The 20,553-nt window shown below is 40.0% G+C and overlaps 1 protein-coding gene across 2 annotated transcripts in view; it reads left to right on the top strand.

Moving 5' to 3' along the window:
* Window positions 1-20,553, top strand: part of MAP3K1 (mitogen-activated protein kinase kinase kinase 1) — a 109,862-nt gene that overhangs the window by 83,352 nt on the left and 5,957 nt on the right. For both annotated transcript variants that reach the window (XM_030566886.1, XM_030566887.1), the window contains exons 8-17: window positions 972-1,053; window positions 1,160-1,340; window positions 2,774-3,064; window positions 3,534-3,655; window positions 6,730-6,821; window positions 7,123-7,312; window positions 7,693-8,971; window positions 10,587-10,739; window positions 15,012-15,174; window positions 18,541-18,672. In XM_030566886.1, the coding sequence (XP_030422746.1) occupies window positions 972-1,053; window positions 1,160-1,340; window positions 2,774-3,064; window positions 3,534-3,655; window positions 6,730-6,821; window positions 7,123-7,312; window positions 7,693-8,971; window positions 10,587-10,739; window positions 15,012-15,174; window positions 18,541-18,672 (2,685 nt within the window). The remainder of the gene's footprint in view (window positions 1-971; window positions 1,054-1,159; window positions 1,341-2,773; window positions 3,065-3,533; window positions 3,656-6,729; window positions 6,822-7,122; window positions 7,313-7,692; window positions 8,972-10,586; window positions 10,740-15,011; window positions 15,175-18,540; window positions 18,673-20,553) is intronic.

The following is a 20,553-nucleotide window of genomic DNA, read 5'->3' as shown; positions in this document are numbered from 1 at the left end:
GGGAGTGGTGCATTGTGGGCAGCTATCCCAGCGTTCAAGTGGCTGCAACATGCTTTTCAAAAGAGGGGGGGTGGGGTGGAGTGTGACAGGGAGCGTGGGGGAAACAGAGAGAGTGGATTTTTGGAGCTGACACTGTTCTCAGCTCCCTGCCTTGCAGGTTCTAAGGACTGGAAGATGCACAGCACCTACCTTCAATCATTTTAAAAGTTTTGACCCCTTCCCCCACCCCTCTCTTATTCACTAAATGCAAATTATGCACTCCTAAATAGCCTTCAGACCACATAAGCAGCTGCTCAACATGGACTCCCTCCTCCCCCTCCCCCGTGTGGCTTCTCTCCTCAAGCAAACAGCTGTGAACATTCCAAAGCAATTCCCCTGCCTGCCTCTGCTCGCTCCCTCGAGCAAACAGGAGCTGTGTTTGTTTTTTAGATAAGCAGTTCCAGGGTACCCAGAGTTCAGCCACTCTTCCAGTTTGTTGTGAACAGGCATTTTGGGATACCTCCTAATACCCTGGAGGCCAATTACAGCGCTTTTGGTGGCCACACTTGACGAGCAGCGCTGCATCACCAGCGCTGCAATCGTTATACCCCAAGAAGACCAGGTGTACAGCCAGCGCTGCAGCCAGGGAGTTGAAGCGCTGGATGTGCCTTGCAGGTGTGGACAGTTACTAAGTTGCAGCACTGTAAACCCACCACCAGCGCTGCAACTCTCCAGTGTAGCCATGGCCTTAGTCTCTTTCACCAACAGAAGTTGGTCCAATATGCCTCAATTGTCTTGTAAGCCATACAATATGCCATAGACAGCTGAATTCATAACTTCATTTACCTTATCAGGAAAAGGATATATACTAATTTAAAGTAAAATTTACTATTTAATTTGTTGATTTTCATAACCATACATTTGTTTTTACATTCCCATAAGTCTATAATATGCTTTAGGCATCATCTTATTTTGTGGTTACTGCATTTCAGGGGCAGAAGAATGTAGAAGAAACAGAGAGCCACTTATATGCCCTCTTTGTAGATCTAAGTGGAGATCTCATGATTTCTATAGGTAAGCATTCAGTTCTGTGAACAGATTGAATCTCACATATAGAGCTTTAAAGTCTGTAAATGTTTAATTTTTTCATCCACATTAAATATTTATTGTTTGTTTGTAGTCATGAATTGCCAAGCCCTGTGGATTCTCCTTCAGTTCTCCGAGTGGTTCAACAGCAAAATCAGCAGCAGCCTACAGGTGGATCGCAAAGGAGAACACAAGATAGTAATTTTAACCTTACTCATTATGGGGTTCAGCAGATCCCTTCCACCTATAAAGATTTAGCTGAGCCATGGATTCAGGTAACAGTTTAACTTATGAAGTGAATTTCAAATTAAAACAATTTGTCATTTTGAGATAGGATTTCCCCTGTTTGGTTTTTTTTCGTTTGTTTTGTTTTTTGTTTGGTTTTTAAGGTAAGGTCATGCCAGTAGCTGCCTGTGCAAAACCACTTGTGCCAGGTCTTGTTTCTTCTTCTTCCAGAGAAGCCACTGTCATTGTGCATATTGGCCAGCAAGCAGATGCTTTGGAAATGTATTACCCCTCTTTTGATTTTAATGCAAGCTCAACAGCGGAGATTTGTTCTTCCTGTTCCAAATTCTTTCAAAGCTCCATTTTGTTATGCACCTCCTGCTTGCTCATTTTTAAAATATAATATGAGAAATCACCTGATAATAGCTACAAGCATCTATACAGCAAAAAGTGAGTTCCTGCATAATTCTGTTGTCTGCCTCAAAGAATACTACATAGTAGTGTGTTCAAGTTACTAAGTAAGCTACCCAAGAATATTAAGAGAAGTATGACAGAGGTCTTATGCTCATGCAATGAAAACAGTACGAAAAAGATGAAAAAATTCTGAAGTGCACTCATAAATTAGAAATATATGGGTGCTTGGCGTTCCTGACACAGTCTAAAGCACATTATAGTGCTCCACAAATTGCTCTGAACTACATCGACTTCATAGTTGGTTGATTGTGTTTTTAAAAACTAAATAAATAAATCAGGAAACTTTTTCCACTCCCAATCTTGTTTTTTCATTTGGAATTTTTTAGGTTGGAGAATATCACAGCCCTGTTCAGTGAAAGAGTTGGTGGTTTTGGTCCTAATTCCTAGTGGACAGGTGTCACATCACAAACATAATTAGCACTAATAGACACACTTGTTGGTAGCAATAACTGAGATGCCAAGTACTGAATGTTATGGAAGATGAACTACTCTCTTACGTCTTGAGACGACCAGCTGAACATGGATGAGGCACTTTAGAAAAGCTGTGTATGGGAACTACCTGTGTCCCCCCTGTCTGTAGCTATTCTGTGGATAGAGGGTCTTTGTCAGCAGAACTACCAATCTGACTTTTCATGTGGAAAGGATTTTCCTACTGAATACAGGAAGGAAGCAAAGGGAACTACTCCCTGTAAAGCTTACTAGCAGTTTGTAATTGGCTTCAGAATTATAATGAATTTTTAAAAAATGTAATGGGGGAAGATAATTATTTCCAAAAATACAGATAAGTCTTTGAAAGATCTATGCATTACCATTCATAGTATTTCATTTTATATGACAGGCTGCATATTTAAAATTGATACTGCTGGTATATTTTCTGTCATAAAAGATTAAGACAAGATTTTCCCTTTAAACCTTTTTTGACATTTCCTGAAATACAGTACTTAAATACTTAAGCTTTAAATGTTATGTTTTGCAACCAAGTCAAATGGAATATGTTTACTTTTATTAGGTATTTGGAATGGAGTTAGTTGGCTGCTTGTTTTCTCGAAACTGGAATATACGGGAGATGGCACTTAGACGTCTTTCCCATGATGTTAGTGGTGCTCTATTACTGGCTAATGGTGAAAGCACTGGAAATTCTGGGAGCAGCAATGGAAACAACACAAGTGCTGGAGCTCTGGGAGCAGCTAGTGGATCATCTCAGACCGGTATCTCAGGAGATGTTGTAGTGGAATCATGCTGCAGTGTGCTGTCCATGGTCTGTGCTGACCCTGTCTACAAAGTGTATGTTGCTGCTTTAGTAAGTAGTTGTTTACTCACCATATTTTGACATTTTTGTGAAGTAGCTTAGAACTAATAGATGCATTCAGCTCCCAGAAAAGTCAGTGGGAATTGTGAGTGCTCATCACAGCTGAAAGTCAGACCCTATTTAGCTCGTAAGCATTGTCTGAGAAGGGAATAGATGAGATCTTCAGCAGATGTAAATTAGCATGGCTTCACTGACTTCACCAGCTGAGGATCTGGCCCAATATATTCAAATACCTGGTAAAGTGAGTTAGGGTGTTGATCATACTTACAGTGTTCATACAACCAGACTTCAGATTGAGTAATTCTAACACTAAGTATATACGATAGTAAGGCATTAACTCTTTGTCACACTGATAAGCACTCTTTTTCATGTGTGTTATATAAACCTATTCATAAACGTTTTTATAATAAGCTGAAGTGTAGTTGACCTGACTTTGTATTTCTTTTTTTCCCTTTCTTAGAAAACATTAAGAGCCATGCTGGTTTATACTCCTTGTCATAGTTTGGCAGAAAGGACAAAACTACAGCGACTTCTCAAGCCAGTTGTAGAGACTATATTAGTTAAATGTGCAGATGCCAACAGGTATGGTGGTTGATTCAATAGGTCTTCAAGTTTTCAATAATCTTTTAAAACTACATTCAGAACTTTTATTTCATGTAGAAGCAGAAAGTATGCAGACTCTTGGTGGCGATAGATTAAGAGGTGTGGATCACAAGTAGGGTTATAAATATATGTTGTTATAGTTCCTGGAAGTCGTTGGATAAATTATTTTGTAGTATTCAAATTACCTTGACAGAGCTCTAGGTGTGTTTTGGAAGCACCTCGTAGTATTTTTTCAGTATGTGCAATACTTAGCGAATGCAGCGTTCTTTTTATTGACTTTATGGGGCCTATCTTTTCTTTCTCAACAAATGTTGACTTGAAATTTTGAGTGTATGTTCTCACCATCCTTCTGTATACTCTTGGTTATCTTGGATTGCCCTGACCTAGTGCTTAGGATTCCCATTGAGTCTCTTTTATTAGTCTGGTTCTTAATATTCCTCTAGTAGTATTTCTCTCTATTTACTTCTCTGTGGTACTATGCTCCATTCTTTCAGGATTCAGTATTGTTGTAATAATTCTAGATCGTGGCCTCCGGAGCACGGACTGTTTTATCTGTTTGTACAGTGGATAGTAAAGTTGGGAATTGATTCTTGATTGGGACCTCCAGGCATTGCTGTAATACAAAATAACTAGGGCTGTCAAGTGATTAAAACAATTAATTGCGTGATTAAAAATTAATTGCAATTAAATGCACAATTGCACTGTTAAACAATAATAGAATACCATTTATATATTTTGGGGTGTTTTCTGCATTTTCAAATATATTGATTTCAATTACAACACAGAATACAAAGTGTGTAGTGCTCACTTTTTATATTTATTTATTACAAATATTTGTACTGTAAAAAACAAAAATAGTATTTTCAGTTCACTTAATATAAGTACTATAAAGCAATCTCTTTATCATGAAAGTTGAACTTACAAATGTCGAATTATGTACAAAAAAGAAATTTGAATTCAAAAATAAAACAATGTAAAACTTTAGAGTCTTCAAGTCCACTCAGTCCTACTTCAGCCAATCGCTCAGACAAACAAGTTTGGTTACATTTGCAAGAGATAATGCTGCCCATTTTTTGTTTACAATGTCACCTGAAAGTGAGAACAGACATAGGCATGGCACTGTTGTAACCAGCGTCGCTAGATATTTATGTGCCAGATGCGCTAAATATTCTCATGTCCCTTCATACTTCAACCACCATTCCAGGGTATATGCGTCCATGCTGTTGACGGGTTCTGCTCAATAATGATCCAAAGCAGAGCGGACCGATGCATGTTCGTTTTATCCTCGGAGTCAGATGCCACCAGCAGAAGGCTGATTTTCCTTTTTGGTGGTTTGGGTTCTGTAGTTTCCACATCTGAGTGTTGCTCTTTTAAGACTTCTGAAAGCATACCTCGTTCCTCTCAAATTTTGAACTGCACTTCAGATTCTTAAATCTTGGGTCAAGTGCTGTAGCTATTGTTACAAATTTCACATTGGTACCACCTTTGCGTTGTGTCAAATCTGCAGTGACAGTACAGTGTTCGTAAAACAAATATGTGCTGGGTCATCATCTGCTATAACATGAAATATATGGCAGAATATGAGTAAAACAGAGCAAGGGACATACAGTTCTCCCCAAAGAGTTAGGTCACAAATTTAATTAATGCCCTATTTTTTTTAACAAACAAACATCAGCATAGAAGCATGTCCTCCGGAATGGTGGCTGAACCATGAAGGGGCATATGAATGTTTAGCATATCTGGCACGTAAATATCTTGCAACGCCGGCTACAAAAGTGCCACGTGAATACCTGTTCTGTTCTCACTTTCAGGTGACATAAATAAGAAGCAGGGAGCAGTATCTCCTGTAAATGTAAACAAACTTGTTTGTCTGAGCGATTGGCTGAACAAATAGTTGGACCGAGTGGACGTGTAGGTTCTGAAGTTTTACATTGTTTTGGTTTTGAGTGCAGTTATGTAACAAAAATCTACATTTGTAAGTTACACTTTCACGCTCGAGATTGCGCTATAGTACTTGTATGAGGTGAACTGAAAAATACTGCTTTTGATTACAAATATTTGACTGTAAAAATGGTCAAAAATAATATAAAGTGAGCACTGTACACTTTGTATTTGTGTTGTAATATAAATCAATATATTTAAAAATGTAGAAAAACATCCCAAATATTTAGTAAATTTCAATTGGTATTCTATTGATTTTTTTTTTTTTTTTTAAATCACAGTTAATTTTTTTGAGTTAATCGCGTGAGTTAACTGCAATTAATTGACAGCCCTAAAAATAACACATACTAATATAATGGTTCAGGCCCAATTCTCCACCTTTGTACATACTAGAAAGCGAAAGTTCCGTAATGACCTCTCGAGGTCCCTTCCAGTCCTATGATTCTGTAAGATCAAGCCATAGGTATTTAAATACACACACGCACACGCACGCACGATTGGCCATTGTGACAAAACACCATACATATCTGCTTCATTATGTTGTTAGTATATGGCGCTTATAGTTGCATATTAAGAGAGATGTCTTTTGGAAGGGTAATCTTTTATTGGTCCAGTTACAGAGTAAGTGTTGATCTGAAAAATGTAAAGTAATGACATCAGGTGAAATAAGCATTCATTTCCTATGTTTATATATATATATAAAAAAAAGAGTAGTGTTGTATTCTTAGATTTGGCCACTCATGTAGGTGGGCGAGGTTGTATCATCAGATTGTTTTTTCTATGCAAAAATGAGTCTCTCCAGATGACACAGAAGTTCAGAAACTGTTAGATTTTAATGATGTAGGCAAGAGAATGGGTGGTATTAGATTTTTAAAGTTGATTTTTAGGCAGTGTATGATTCTAGGTGAACAATGCCAAAACATTTTTAAGATATAAAGGGAGAAAATGCTGTGAAATCAGTCAGAATAATTTGTGCATCATAACTCATTAATGAAGAATATCAAATAACCTCCAGTCTATTGATATATGAATTCCAGAAATGTTAAAGATGAAAATGTTGTTAATTAAAAATATAAGATGTGGGATTTACTTTTGGCTTTCATTTCCCATAGCCGCACAAGTCAGCTTTCAGTTTCAACGCTGTTGGAGATGTGTAAAGGCCAAGCAGGAGAGCTGGCAGTTGGTAGAGAAATACTTAAATCTGGTAATAACTGCTTTATTTATACATACGCAATTATTATCACATTTTGTCTGTAAGCAAATATCATGAATCATTTTCACTATATTGAAGAACATATCAAAAGTCAGTATTGTAAAGGGAACTGCGTTGCTTTGAGAACTTGCTACTTTTTATTCAATTTTCTGACAAAACTGTTCTGTTTCTATGTACTTTATAACCATACTGTCTTTACCTTTCAGTAAGCTCAGATTTGATCTATCAGAATTTCATAGAATCTCAGTTGGGCATAAGTTTAACTCTGATCTTATAAACTATTTTTTCATAGGGTCCATTGGTATTGGTGGTGTTGATTATATCTTAAATTGTATTCTTGGAACCCAGACTGAATCGAACAACTGGCAAGCCCTACTTGGACGTCTTTGTCTTATAGACAGACTTTTATTGGAATTCCCTGGTGAATTTTATCCTCACATTGTCAGTGGGGATGTTTTACAGGCTGACACTGTAGTAGACAGGTATTTCTTAATTTATTTCATTTCTTCTTCTCTGTAACTGAATTGTTGGCCAGGTCTTCAAAAATGGCTGCCTAAGGCAAAGGGTTGACTTTCGCATACACACATGACTACAGAAGTTCTGGATGCACAATTTAGATAGCTAGTTGCCAGCTTTGAAAATTTGCCTTTCCTATTGAAAATATATACTTAAACACTCATACGGTAATTAATATATTATCTGTCAATGTACTGATCTATTGTTGATATGTATTGTGTAGATTGCGTCTAGAATAGTAATTAGTACATATGAGCTTTAACAGTATTATTTATATTTTATAATATATATAAAAATACATGCGCACCCACACATATATAATATTTATTTATTTATTTATTTTTAGGTATAAGAAGCTGCTGTCCCTGTTGAATTTTGCCTTGCAGTCAATTGATAATTCCCACTCAATGGTGGGTAAATTGTCTCGGAGGGTATTTTTGAGTGCTGCAAGAATGGTTGCAAGAGTACCCCATGTGTTCGTAAAACTATTAGAAATGTTGAGTGTGACCAGCTCAACTCATTACACAAGGATGCGTCGACGATTGTTGGCAATAGCAGATGAAATGGAGATTGCAGAAGCCATCCAGCTAGGCATGGAAGAGGTGCATTCTGTGGAATGCAGATGTGATGACTTTCTGCAGCCATCTGCCCCAGATAATTCTCCAGAAACAACACAAAGTAATACTCCTAACAATACTGTCCAGTTATCCGGGAAAAGTGGAAGAGGATTGGGTGATAAAAAATTGAGTGCCAGTCCAGAGGACATTTCTGAGACACTGGCTGGCATTTCTTTAGGACTTCCTGTTTCATCAGTAACCACTGAGCAACCAAAGCCAGCCATTCAAACAAAAGGCAGACCCCACAGTCAGTGTTTGAACTTTTCTCCCTCATCCAGTCATTCCCAGTCATTATTCCCAATATTGCCCTCTCCCTCAACCCCATGTGTACCAGGTGGCCCTGTAATAGATATGTCTAAAGTCAGACCTCAGGGATTCATTCCCTGCAAAATACTCTCAACTTCTCCTCAAACACAACGGAAACTTTCTCTACACATTGAAAGAAACTGTTCTGAAAATAAAGAACCAGAGAAACTTTCCCCAGTTTTTACCCAGGCCAGAGCTATGCCATCCAGTCATATACACAGGCCAAAGCCATCTCGACCTACTCCAGGTGATGTGAGCAGGCAAGGAGAAGCCTCAAAAACCAATATGACACTTGATCTGAATGATATTTTACAGTGTGACAGCAGTAGCAGTTGTAGTAATGCAGTTATACCTAGCGAAGAGACTGTGTTCACACCAGTAGAGGAGAAGAGTAGTCAACTGGATGTCAATGCAGAGCTCAATTCCAGTATTGAGGACTTACTTGAGGCCTCTATGCCTACAAGCGATGGCACGGTTACATTCAAGTCGGAAGTTGCAGTTCTTTCTCCTGAACGGGTGGAAAACGATGACACTTACAAAGATGATGTAAATCATAATCAAAAATGCAAGGAAAAGATGGAAGCCGAAGAAGAGGAGGCTTTAGCTATTGTCATGGCAATGTCAGCATCTCAAGATGCCCTACCAATAGTTCCCCAACTACAGGTTGAAAATGGGGAAGATATCATAATTATTCAGCAGGATGTGAGTATACTGTGGTTGGGGGGGGAGGTAGGGGGGTTGTTTTTTCGTTCTGTAATAAGGCCATGTTTCAGTTCACTGCCATTATTTAATGAACATGTAGTGTGTTCTCAACAGTGCACAGACATAAGGAGGATACAGTTCCTAGGAATTCAAATCAAATACAGATACAGACAAGCAGCTGCCAGTGTGAGTTTGAAGTATTGATAGAATCTTGTGGAGGTCATTGTTGAAATATTTTGATGATATTTTTTGGAGGAAAGACACAATCTGCTGCACCAAGGAGATGTCCAGGCATAAGGTGACAGAAGAAAGTTTGAAGAGAAGAATGGGAGAAGGGTACAAAGCAATTAGAGGAGAACAAAGGGAAAGAAAGGTGGAGTAAGCAGAAGTGAGAACTTAGATTTAAGGAGGAACAGAGTTGTGCCAGGTGTTTGACAAGGAGGTTGAACTTGATGCAGAATTTGAGGGGGGGGGACTCAGTGACACAAGCAGGCAGCAGGCATGAAAAATAATTTTAAGAGCAGTATATGTGAGGAGAGGAGCTAAGTGAGATATATGGAGGCCAGAGTAGAGAAGAGTCCGCTCATTACTCAAGCAATAGATAAGAGCTTTAGAAATAGGAAGGGAGGGGAAAAGCATATTTTTATAGATATTTTAGAGGAAGAGCTGACGTGATTTGATGAGAGCCTGTTTATGGAAGGGAAAAGAGCTTGACGCAGTTTGGAAGCCTTAGTGGAAAGGATAGTTGAATTGTTGGAGGGGACAAAAGGGTTGGGGGTTGTGAGGAAAAGAAAACACATTTCCATTTTTGCCATGTTGAATGGGAGTTGGTGACACATCCAGTATAAGATGTCAGAAATACAAAATGAGCGGAGGTTAGGTTAGAGAGGTAGATTTACGTCTCATCAAGTGAATTGAAACTTTGAGAGCAGATGAGGTCAAATAGAGATGAAAATATAGAGAGAAAGATCACTTCCACTTTCTGTGTCCCTGTTTTCCCTCCTACTCGGTCTAGTATGTTTAGATTGTAAGGTCTTGGAGCAGGGACTCTTATTATGTGTTGGTATAGCACTTAGCATAATGGCATCCAATCTCAAATGGGGCTTCTAAGTGCTATGTAATAATAATGAGGGAAGAGTAATATATTAATTTGAGTATTTCAGGCCCTTTCTCTCAGCTTGTATCTAAATTTTAAGATGCATTTTATTAAACACAGAAGTGGTTTGAAAACAAATTAACATTTAAAAATAGATAACTTAATTTACTTTTCAAAAAGACAATTACTGGAATACACTGGAAGTGGGTTCTTGCAGTTTGTAGTGTTATAGTCAGCTACCATCTCTGTATAAGCTGACTAGTTTTCTGAATACTTAAGAATGTGTTTTCTCTTTGCAGTTGAGAGATTCTATTCCTAAACAAGGGCCATTCCCATGTTTGGCATTAGTAATCCCATGCTGTCTGGTTTAGTGAACTCAAATTTAAGAGTGATTTAGGAAAATTCATTGATTGACAAAGGATCAGACTGTTGTCCCTAATTCACTTTAAAAGTCATAATTTTCATATAGGCACTTTAAGTTTTTAGCTAGTTAATCTTAATTCTTAATTAAATTTGCAGACACCGGAAACACTGCCTGGACACACCAAAGCAAAACACCATTACAGAGAAGATGCGGAATGGCTCAAAGGTCAGCAAATAGGCCTTGGAGCATTTTCATCCTGTTATCAAGCTCAAGATGTAGGAACTGGGACATTAATGGCGGTGAAACAGGTATATGCTCTACTTCAGTGAGTATTTTCTAGAAGTTTAATGACTAAATAAACAGAGGGAAAGAAATTGAATAAAGATGTATTTACTTGGAGCAGTTTGTAATAATGTTTGCCCTTCATGACATTCTCTGCAGATCCACAATGCCCTGTATTGTGAGCCATTGCTTACTCTTTCTGATGCTTTGTTCTAGAATCCTGAAAATTAAAAGTTGCCCAGTTCTCCAAATCGTCTCTATCTTCATCTGTAGTTACAAAACCCACCCATTCCTCTGTATGGTGTGAATGTTACATTTAGATAGGTTCTTCCTCCTATTAAAAGAAAAATTAATAGTTTGAATTTATATAGCTCATTTCTTTTGTAGATTTTTAAATACTTTTTTGCCTCGACCAAGTTCACTCAGCAAGTCAGTGACAGAATTGAGAATAGAACCCAGATCTCGACTCCCGGTCTAGGCCGTATTCACTGGATAGTTGTTAGTATAATTGTTGAACTATTCTTTCTCTAGCGGTTAGGATTTTGCCCACAAAGGACTCGTATGCTATGGAGAAGATGATGATGTTTAAGAGGTGATTCTTATAACCCACCTCATATATGGAAAATGCTTGGATGACAGTCTGTATGAGAGAGGAGCCACAAATGCAAGAGCTCCTTTATAGAGAAGGATTTAGGAGCTGCTAGACCTCAGCAGAGATCTTCTGCTTAAGGTGTTTCAGGTCTGTGAGACTTTAACGTTTGGGCGTCGGGCTTGATATTAAGGTGGCTAGGTGGTGTTTAGTGGTCTGTGAAATACGGAAGGTCAGACAAGATGATCTGGTCATCCCTTTTAGCCATAAACTCTGACTCTTAAGTTCTGAGATCAGTCAGAGAATAATCTAAGAAATACAGGTTCAAAGACTTTCAAGTCTCCAGATCCAGTGTCGTCAGCAGATCTCTCTCTTCTGAGTGGATGTCAGGTTTGTGAAGGGCTCTAAATCCTTCAACTCCTGTGCAGCTCCTCTTAGAGAACAAAGAGGAAGCGACGGCATAGGGAGACTTCCTTGCAAGATACTGTCCTTTCAAATCTAGTAAGGATTGAGAACCGAGGATCAATTTCAGTCATGTCCCAGCACATTTGGCCTACTCTGATTCCAGAGTGTCCTAGGGTAATAGGGCCTCTCCATGGATCTGAAATAGCAGATTGCTTTTACTGCAGTAGTCAAGACTTAAATACCAGCATAGTTTTCAGAGCCTTAGGCCTTCCCTCTACCTACTTCTTCAGAGATTAAAAAGATGTTTCTGAAATTGGAGAGAGAGGAGGAGGAGATGGGGTCTTTCATACCCTCCCTTCCAGAGTTGTGGATTCAAGGAGCATTCACATGTCCTCAAGAGTTTACTCCTTTGAAAGGGTTCTAAGACTCCTGCATTGTTGATCTGCAGACACAATATATTTAAACAGTTACTGGTAAGTAACCTTTCATTACTCAGAATCCATTCAGGGAGAACCCAGGAAGTCCTTTCTGGTTTTCTCATCTTGTTTCCCTTCTCCCCCCACTCAGGTTTATGTAGGTGTTTCTCTCAATTTATATCTTTAAAGAACCTGCTTTCTAAATCTAGACCACTTGCAGATTCTATCAAAACCAAATGATTCCCTCTGACTCTTGCCCTTTTCCTGACACAGTCAATAGTACTAATACTGAAAATTTGAATAGTCTCCTGTAAGGCACATTGCAAACATTAATTAATCCTTACAATAAACTGATTGGAAAGATGATAGTTACGTGTACCATTTCACAGAGGAGGAGAGACTAACAAAGTGTTTAAGGCCTAATCTGCAGAGATGACTTCAATTGAAGCTGAAATGCTCAGCACTTCTGAAGCTCATATCACAAGCGACATGCACGAGGTCACACAGTTAGTGACAGAGCCAAGGCTAAAACCCATCTCTCCTATTATCCTAGTCCAGTGGTCAACCCGAATAGACTACAATACCTCTTTTGTAAAGATACTTCGTTTGCTGTGGTATCTGCAGTGCTTCACTTTGTAGCATTTACATTCTGAGACTCCAGAGTCCTCTAAGCACTTTAGAGCAGTTAATTGTTGAGACACTCTATGTCCAACAACCACCGCTCCAAGCATTGTACTTGAAATTATGTTTCATGTTCCCAATTGCTTATAGATTCCCCTCTTTTTTGCCTCAGCATTGGCTCACAAAGTTAGAAAGCATCAACACGGAGGATGAGCAGAATATGAAACGGGAAGAATTGATGACCTTGAGGACTGAAGTAATAGAAATGGGATGAAATATAATCCAAAGTGCAAGGTGCATGCATTTAGGGCCAAATTTTCAAAGATATTTAGGCACTGAGAGATGCAGATAGGCGCCCAATGGGATTTTTGAAAGCACCTAAGTAGGTTAGGTGCCTAACTCTCATTGAAATCAATGACAGGCAACCACTGGGATTTTCAAAGGCACCTATCTGCATCTTTAGGTGCCTTTGAAAATATGATCCTTCAGGACTAATGAACAAGAATCTCTGCTGTAAGATGGGGTCTCATCAGTTTGAAACAATAGAGGAGAAAGACCTGGTTGTATTAATGAATCACAGGATGACTGAGCCACCATGAAAAAGGCAGATCTGATCCTACGATTCATTGGGGAGGTGTGGCCCCAACTGTTGTTAACTGCTGTACATTGGTGAGAATTCATAAGGCATGCTGCATGACTACTCTATCACAAGGGTTCTGCTTTTAGAGAACTCCTGTTACTGGCATTTTCCCACCTGAACTTGACTGGAGAGGGAAGTGCTGCCCATAAATGATACTCTGATTTTATCTGTTTTGAAAGGAATCTACAAACTAAATGTAGACTTAGAACCCCACAAACCCTGTTTTTCAATTTTTGCTGTGTTAATGTAGACAGTCTTCTTTTTATTTTTCTTTTGACTGTAGCAGCATTTATTCTGTCCACGCAGCATGAGTTAAAGGTCTGTAATGTTGCTTTTGTGATTCCCAAGAATTTGGAATGGTCTGGGCTTCTTTTTATCATCAGAATAGTTTAAATTAGTTTAATGTGCAAAGATACCAGGAGAATGATTGATTGCTGCAAGCAGCCTTGGAGTTACATCCCTACAGATCTTGCCACCAAAAGGGACTCAAAAGATTTAAGACACAGAACATGCAGAGTTCTGGACAGTGAGTAGAAGCAGAAAGGCATCAATATTTGAGGCTCTACAGAATGAGGCATGCAAAACCATTAATCTGGTGGATCTAAGATGCCAAAACCAAATTAACAGTTAAGGAAATGCAAATGGAATCAAGAGGAGTGCCCCAGGGGTCGGTCCTGGGGCCGGTTTTGGTCAACATCTTCAGTAATGATCTGGATGATGGGATGGATTGCATGCTCAGGAAGTTCACAGGTTACACTAAGCTGGGAGGAGAGGTAGATACTCTGGAGGGTAGGGATAGGATCCAGAGTGACCTAGATAAATTGGAGGATTGGGCCAAAATAAATCTGATGAAGTTCAACAAGGACAAATACAGAGTCCTACACTTAGTACAGAAGAATCCCATGCACTGTTACAGGCTGGGGACCGACTAGCTAAGCCGCAGTTCTGCAGAAAAGGACCTGGGGATTACAGTGGACAAAAAGCTGGATCTGAGTCAACAGTGTGCCCTGGTTGCCAAGAAGGCTAACGCATATTGGGCTGCATTAGGAGGAGTATTGCTAGAAGAACAAGGGAAGTGATTATTCCCCACTATTTGGCACTGGTGAGGCCACATCTGGAGTATTGCATCCAGTTTTGGGCCCCCCACTGCAGAAGGGATGTGGACAAATTGGAAAGAGTCCAGCAGAGGACAATGAAAATGATTAGGGGGCTGGGGCACATGACTTACGAGGAGGGGCTGAGGGAACTGGCCTTTAGTGTGAAGAAGACAAGAGAGGAGGGATTTGATAGCAATTTTCAACTACCTGTTGAAGGGGATTCCAAAGAGGATGGAGCTCAGCCCTAGTGGGTTGGATATTAGGAAAAAATTATTTCACTACGAGGGTGGTGAAGCATTGGAATGGATTACCTAGGGAGGTGGTGGTCTCTCCGTCCTGAGAGGTTTTTAAGGCCCAGCTTGACAAAGCCCTGGCTGGGATGATTTAGTTGGGGTTGGTCCTTCTTTGAGGAGGGGGTTGGACTATAGATGACCTCCTGAGGTCTCTTCCAACCCTGATATTCTATGAAACTATGATATTAAATTCAAAACTATTATCTAAGATAAAATTTAAATGTTTTTGTGAAATAGGTGACATATGTCAGGAACACATCATCTGAGCAGGAAGAGGTAGTCGAAGCACTGAGAGAAGAGATAAGGATGATGAGTCATCTGAACCATCCTAATATCATTCGAATGTTGGGTGCTACATGTGAGAAGAGCAACTATAATCTCTTTATAGAATGGATGGCAGGTAAACAGCATTCTGTACATAGCAAAAGGGGAATCAAACTTCTGGAATAAAAAGCAAATGAACATCTGTTCCTCTTCTAGGAAGAAAGTAATTCTCCATTTTCCAGGGTTTACACTGTGTTAAATGAGCATTACAATTTGTGTCTTTCCGCACTAATATATTTTAATGAATAACTGCACTTTGCACATTTATTAGTATAGTTGTAGGCACTAGTAGCTAGCAGTATTTTAGGTTGCAAAACAGTATCTCTTGTGTCTTCAAGTGATCGTACTGGTATCTTTCCAAAATACTCATTTTTTTTTACCGGAACTTTTCCATGTTTAAGGTGAATTTTATTTGGGAAGTTTGACCAAAAATCCTTTCATCTGTTCCTGAATTACAGGAGTACATGTGTAGGTGGGAGGGATTTCTTTCTGTGGAAAAAATTCTACCCACACTTTATGAATGGGGCTAAAGCAGATGACGTTTTAAGTTAGTAGTGATGTAGTCCTTACTGAGAGACAACTATTCTGTTTTCATTTTAGGGGAAAAAGTGGGTTTGATTTAATACAGCAGTTCTCAAACTTCACTATGACCCTCTTCTAACAAAATTTACTACACGACTCCAGGAGAGGGGACCGAAGCCCGAGCTTACCCAAGCCCTGCTGGCTGGGGGTGGGAGGGAGTCTGAGCCCTGGGTAGGGAGGCCAAAGCTGAAGCCCTGTGTCCCAGCAATCTAACACCAGCACTAGCAACCCCATTAAAATGGGTCGTGACCCACTTTGGGGCCCTGACTCACAGTTTGAGAACCGCTGATTTAACAAATATATATTTGAAAATTCCATACTAAGAATGTGCAATAGAAACTGTCTTGATGCTCACACGTGTGCCAAGCACGTGTACACAGTTGTTAGTTCAAGAGACTTATAAGTTCTGTGGGCTGAATAGTTTCAGATTTTCTTTTTTTAATCTCCATGTACTCTCTCCTCCCTCTCCCCATCCTCCAGAAAGAAAATTAGACTGGGAAATTGCGTGCAAAAAAGGTGTACTAAATCTTAAACACGGCACATCACATCTCAAAAAATCATGAGGTAGCAATATCAAGGAAAGATCTGTTGTTCAACTGCTCAAACTGGGGAGAAGTTACGTGCTCCAGGGATGCAGACCTTAGTTTGATACAGTTTAAAATATTTTATTCTCAACCGCGTCGTATCAAATTCAGAGCGAATTTTTTTTTAAAAAAACCTTTGCTAGAGCTGCTTGGGATGCTCAATATTTTTATAAAACTATGTTTCAATCAGGAAAAATACAGTAACGCACTGCCAGGCTGGAGAGGGCCCCAAAGACAGTTTAGGTTAAAGTGAGTTTTCTAAAATAGGGGTTTACCAGTACAGTTCAGTAGAAACGTGTCTTGTAGTTATTCAAAATCCAAACACTTATGGAGTGGTATCTGTAATGACAAATTAGGAGACTATGAAAGAGAGCATTGTATCTTCTTCAACAATTATGTATCCTGGTAGACTACTCAGTATTATCAGCCATCTAACATACAAGCCTCAAGTGAGTATCACTGAATGTAATGGCGCAGAAAACACTTTCCTGAAACACTAGCAGAGTGAAAAACATGCAAGAGAAGAAGAGCTCTCAAGTCTAAAAAGTTTGATTTTATGAAAATGTAATATATGGTATAGATAATGTCAGAAATGGTCCTCACATTTTACTGTTGTCCAGGTAATATACTCCTGGGGGAATTCTGCGCACAATATTTTAAAATTCCGTGTATTTTTTTGTTAAAATAACACAATATAATCATGCCAGTTTCAATTATTTTGGTAATTTATTTCAAAATATCTATCAGCAACTATATCTGTAACAATACAGACCTGAAAAAAAGATTCTGGTAATTTTTTTGACAAATGGATTAGGCATATTAATACAGAACTTTGAATAATTCATTTAAATTACAATACACAGCTGTATTTCCTGCACTCATCAGAAGCAGTGCAAAGGCTTGGGGGTGTCAGGGATAATGGAGGAGCTGAGGGAGAGGGAAGGAGCCTGAAGTGAACCTGGAGGTTTTTAGGGTGTGGGTGGGGGAAATACGGAACAAGTTGTTTTGTTTTTTTTGCGGGGGAGGGCAGGATTGTTAGGGAGTTGGGGAGCCTCCCTCTGCAGACCCTGCCTGATCCTAAGACTCTCCCATTCAGTCAAGCACATCTTCCCCTTTCCTCGCTACCCATCATGATGGGTCCCTGCAGCCTCCTCCCACATCTCTATGGGTCCCTGCAGCCCCCCCCCCTTCCCTGTCCCCAGGCAACCCCACTCCAATTCAGCCCCTGGCTCACTGCTGTGACCTAACTAGCTTCTGAGCCCAGACCCAGTCTGTCTCCCCCACTAGCCATTCTGAACTGCAGTCTGTGACCCCCCAGAAACCCCATATGCCCCACTCTGTCCTTACTTGGCTCCACGGGCAAGGTGCTGTGATGAACTTCTACTTCTGGGGGAATTTTTTGCCACTGCGCGCACAGAATTTTTCCCCACAGAAAATGCATTCTGCCCCAGAGGTGCTGCAGTTCTACCTCTTGACCACCAGAGGCCGCTGTGGCACCAGACCAGCCTGTTGCATTCATGCTGTTGTCTGTTTTGGCACCACAGTGGCCTCTGGTGTGTGAAAGGTAGAACTGCCACACTTCTGGGGCAGAATATTTTCAGCAGAAAAAAATAAAATTCTGCAGGACACATGAATTCTGCGCATGCACGGTGGTGCAGAATTTCCCCAGGAGTAATTGTTATCAAGAGTAGATAGAGGAATACTTGAGACATGCAAATATTATCTTTAGAAAACAAAAATGAGAAAAAAATGCTTTTTTGTATTTTTCCTGTTAAATTAAAAAAAAAAGTTGCACATTAAATATTTAAATACAGATATATAAATGGTAAGAAAAAGAGAAAATTAAGGTCCACTGAGGAACACTAAATAAGAGGCTTGTTTATGTTCTAACATCGCCATTTATAATAATATTTTAAAACTGTTGGTTTTCTTGAGAAACTTAGTATAGTAAATTGAATTAATATCTGTAGGTTACTTTCCATCAGCAACAGAACTCACTAACTTTTTATAAGGCTTTTTCAGTTTCTCTTTTTAAAGGGATATTTAAGGCAAATGGTTTTTTAAAATGTGTGCTGAGTTGCAGTTGGAAACTACACAGCTGTGCTCATGGTAGATTTCTGTGCTTATACAGTACAGCACAGATTTTTTGAAAAATTGAGTCACTAGTGTCCAATAAAATCATAGAAAAAATTAGTCCAATTATGGCAGCCAAAGCTACCTACTGCTAATCATGAGTATAAATATTGGATAAAAAATATAAACAATTTATCTTTCAGGGGGATCAGTTGCTCATTTGTTAAGTAAATATGGAGCCTTCAAAGAATCAGTTGTTGTTAACTACACAGAACAACTGCTGCGTGGCCTTTCTTACCTCCATGAGAATCAGATTATCCACAGAGATGTCAAAGGTAAGAACTCTTTGACTGTGTTGTTTACTTATTAGAGTTCAGAAACCTTCTTTGTTTGAGGGCAGTTATTATCTGTGTCTCACTTATTGGAGATGAGATCTGTACTTGATTTGCCTAGTTGTATTTAGGAACCTTGAAGCTACTAAACTGCATCCAAACATTCATATGGTGCTTGGAGACATATCCCTCCTTGATTTAGCGATGAACAAATTGGTTCAGCTAACATAAGCAAATCAAACCAAACTCAAATCTTTTTGAAGGTTCAAAAATGTTCAGATAGCTTTTCTCCATTTTTCATTATTGGTCACCAGTTTGTTTTCTAGATCTTTATTTGGCCCCAGGGCATCTCAGTATTTGAGCTCTTGGTCTCAGCTTAATTTGTAGGTGTAAGGGATTCAGACGAACATTGAAATTTTTGGTTCTTATGATAAGGAAAATGGCCAAACCTATGGAATTTTGCTTACAACTAATGTTGATATAACTGTACAGTAAAGATCCAGTAGGAACATCCTGGTCTCTGATTTCAGGCTGGCTTGTGGCAGTTTATATTCACACTTAAGATGTGAGAACAAATTTCAAGGGAATGCTTTCTTTGGCCCTCTCTTTCTGGAGTTATTTTCAAGTGGATGTGAGACACTTAAATTCAGATAAAAGGATGTAAGGTTTATAGGAGAGCTTATAAACAGTAACTCAGGGCCGGCGCTTCCATTTAGGCAACCTAGGCGGTCGCCTAGGGCACCAGGATTTGGGAGGGCAGCATCTTGTGGCCCTCAGCGGCAATTCTGCGGCGGGTCCTTCACTCGCTCCGGGACCCGCCGCTGAAGTGCCCCGAAGACCAGGAGCGCGGAAGGACCCCCCCGCCGCCGAATTGCCGCCAATCGGGAGCGCAGAAGGACCCTTGCCTAGGGCGCCAAAAACCCTGGTGCCACTCCTGCAGTAACTCCTCACTTAACGTTGTCCCGGTTAACGTTGTTTCGTTGCTTATCTATTAGGGAACAGGCTTGTTTAAAGTTGCACAATACTCTTATAACGTCCTTTGGCAGCTGCCTGCTTTGTCCGCTGTTTGCAGGAATCTCTGGAAGAGCAGCCCCTCCTTGTGGGGATTAGAACTGGGGGGGCCAGAAGCTCCCCCCATCAGCTCCCCTAAATTCCCTCTAAGGTATGTGGCTCAGCAGCTGCCCCCCACTGCTGTGCTGCTCCTGCCCTGCCCTCTGCCTTGGAGCTGCTCCCCAGAGCTTCCTGCTTGCTGGGGGAGGGTGGAGGAGAAGGGTGCTCATATCAGGATGTCCCCCTGCTCCTGCCTCCCAGCCCCATTCCGTACCCCCTCTCCACAAAGGGGAGGAGAGGCACAAAAAGGAGGGAGCTTGCTGGAAGCTGTTGCTTCCTGTCTGATCTGCTTAAAAGGGCAACGTACTTGAAGTGGGGTCAGAGTACTTAAAGGGGCAATGCATGTCTGTCTCTGTCTCTCTCTCTCTCATGCATGCACCCCCCAGCACTTTGGAGAGTCAGCACCTATGTAGCCATGCATGTGCTGTCAGGAGAAGGGAGTGGTGCGCTCCAGCTGGATAGCGTGGGATCATCATCATGTTCAGTTTTTGCAGGGAAGTGTTCGCAGCTACTGCCCTGTCCCTGTTGTGTTTCCTCCCTCCTGCCTCAGTCCATACTGCCTTGTAGACTGTAAGGCTACATTAACAACAGTGTATTAACCCTTAAGGCCTCAGCCAAGTGCTAGTTCATCATTTAGCAGCAAGGCATTCCCTGGGAAATATTCCATCCTCCTACTCCACCACCTCAGTCATGGTCATCCATTGCTGTGTACAGTATTAAACTGATTGTTTAAAACTGTTTAAAACTTATACTGTATATGTATATAATGTCTTT

This window comes from Gopherus evgoodei, chromosome 6, assembly GCF_007399415.2.
Source record: "Gopherus evgoodei ecotype Sinaloan lineage chromosome 6, rGopEvg1_v1.p, whole genome shotgun sequence".
Taxonomy (NCBI): domain Eukaryota; kingdom Metazoa; phylum Chordata; order Testudines; family Testudinidae; genus Gopherus; species Gopherus evgoodei.
The sequence above is the reverse complement of the archived record's forward strand: the minus strand, read 5'-3'. Positions and strand labels throughout refer to the sequence as shown.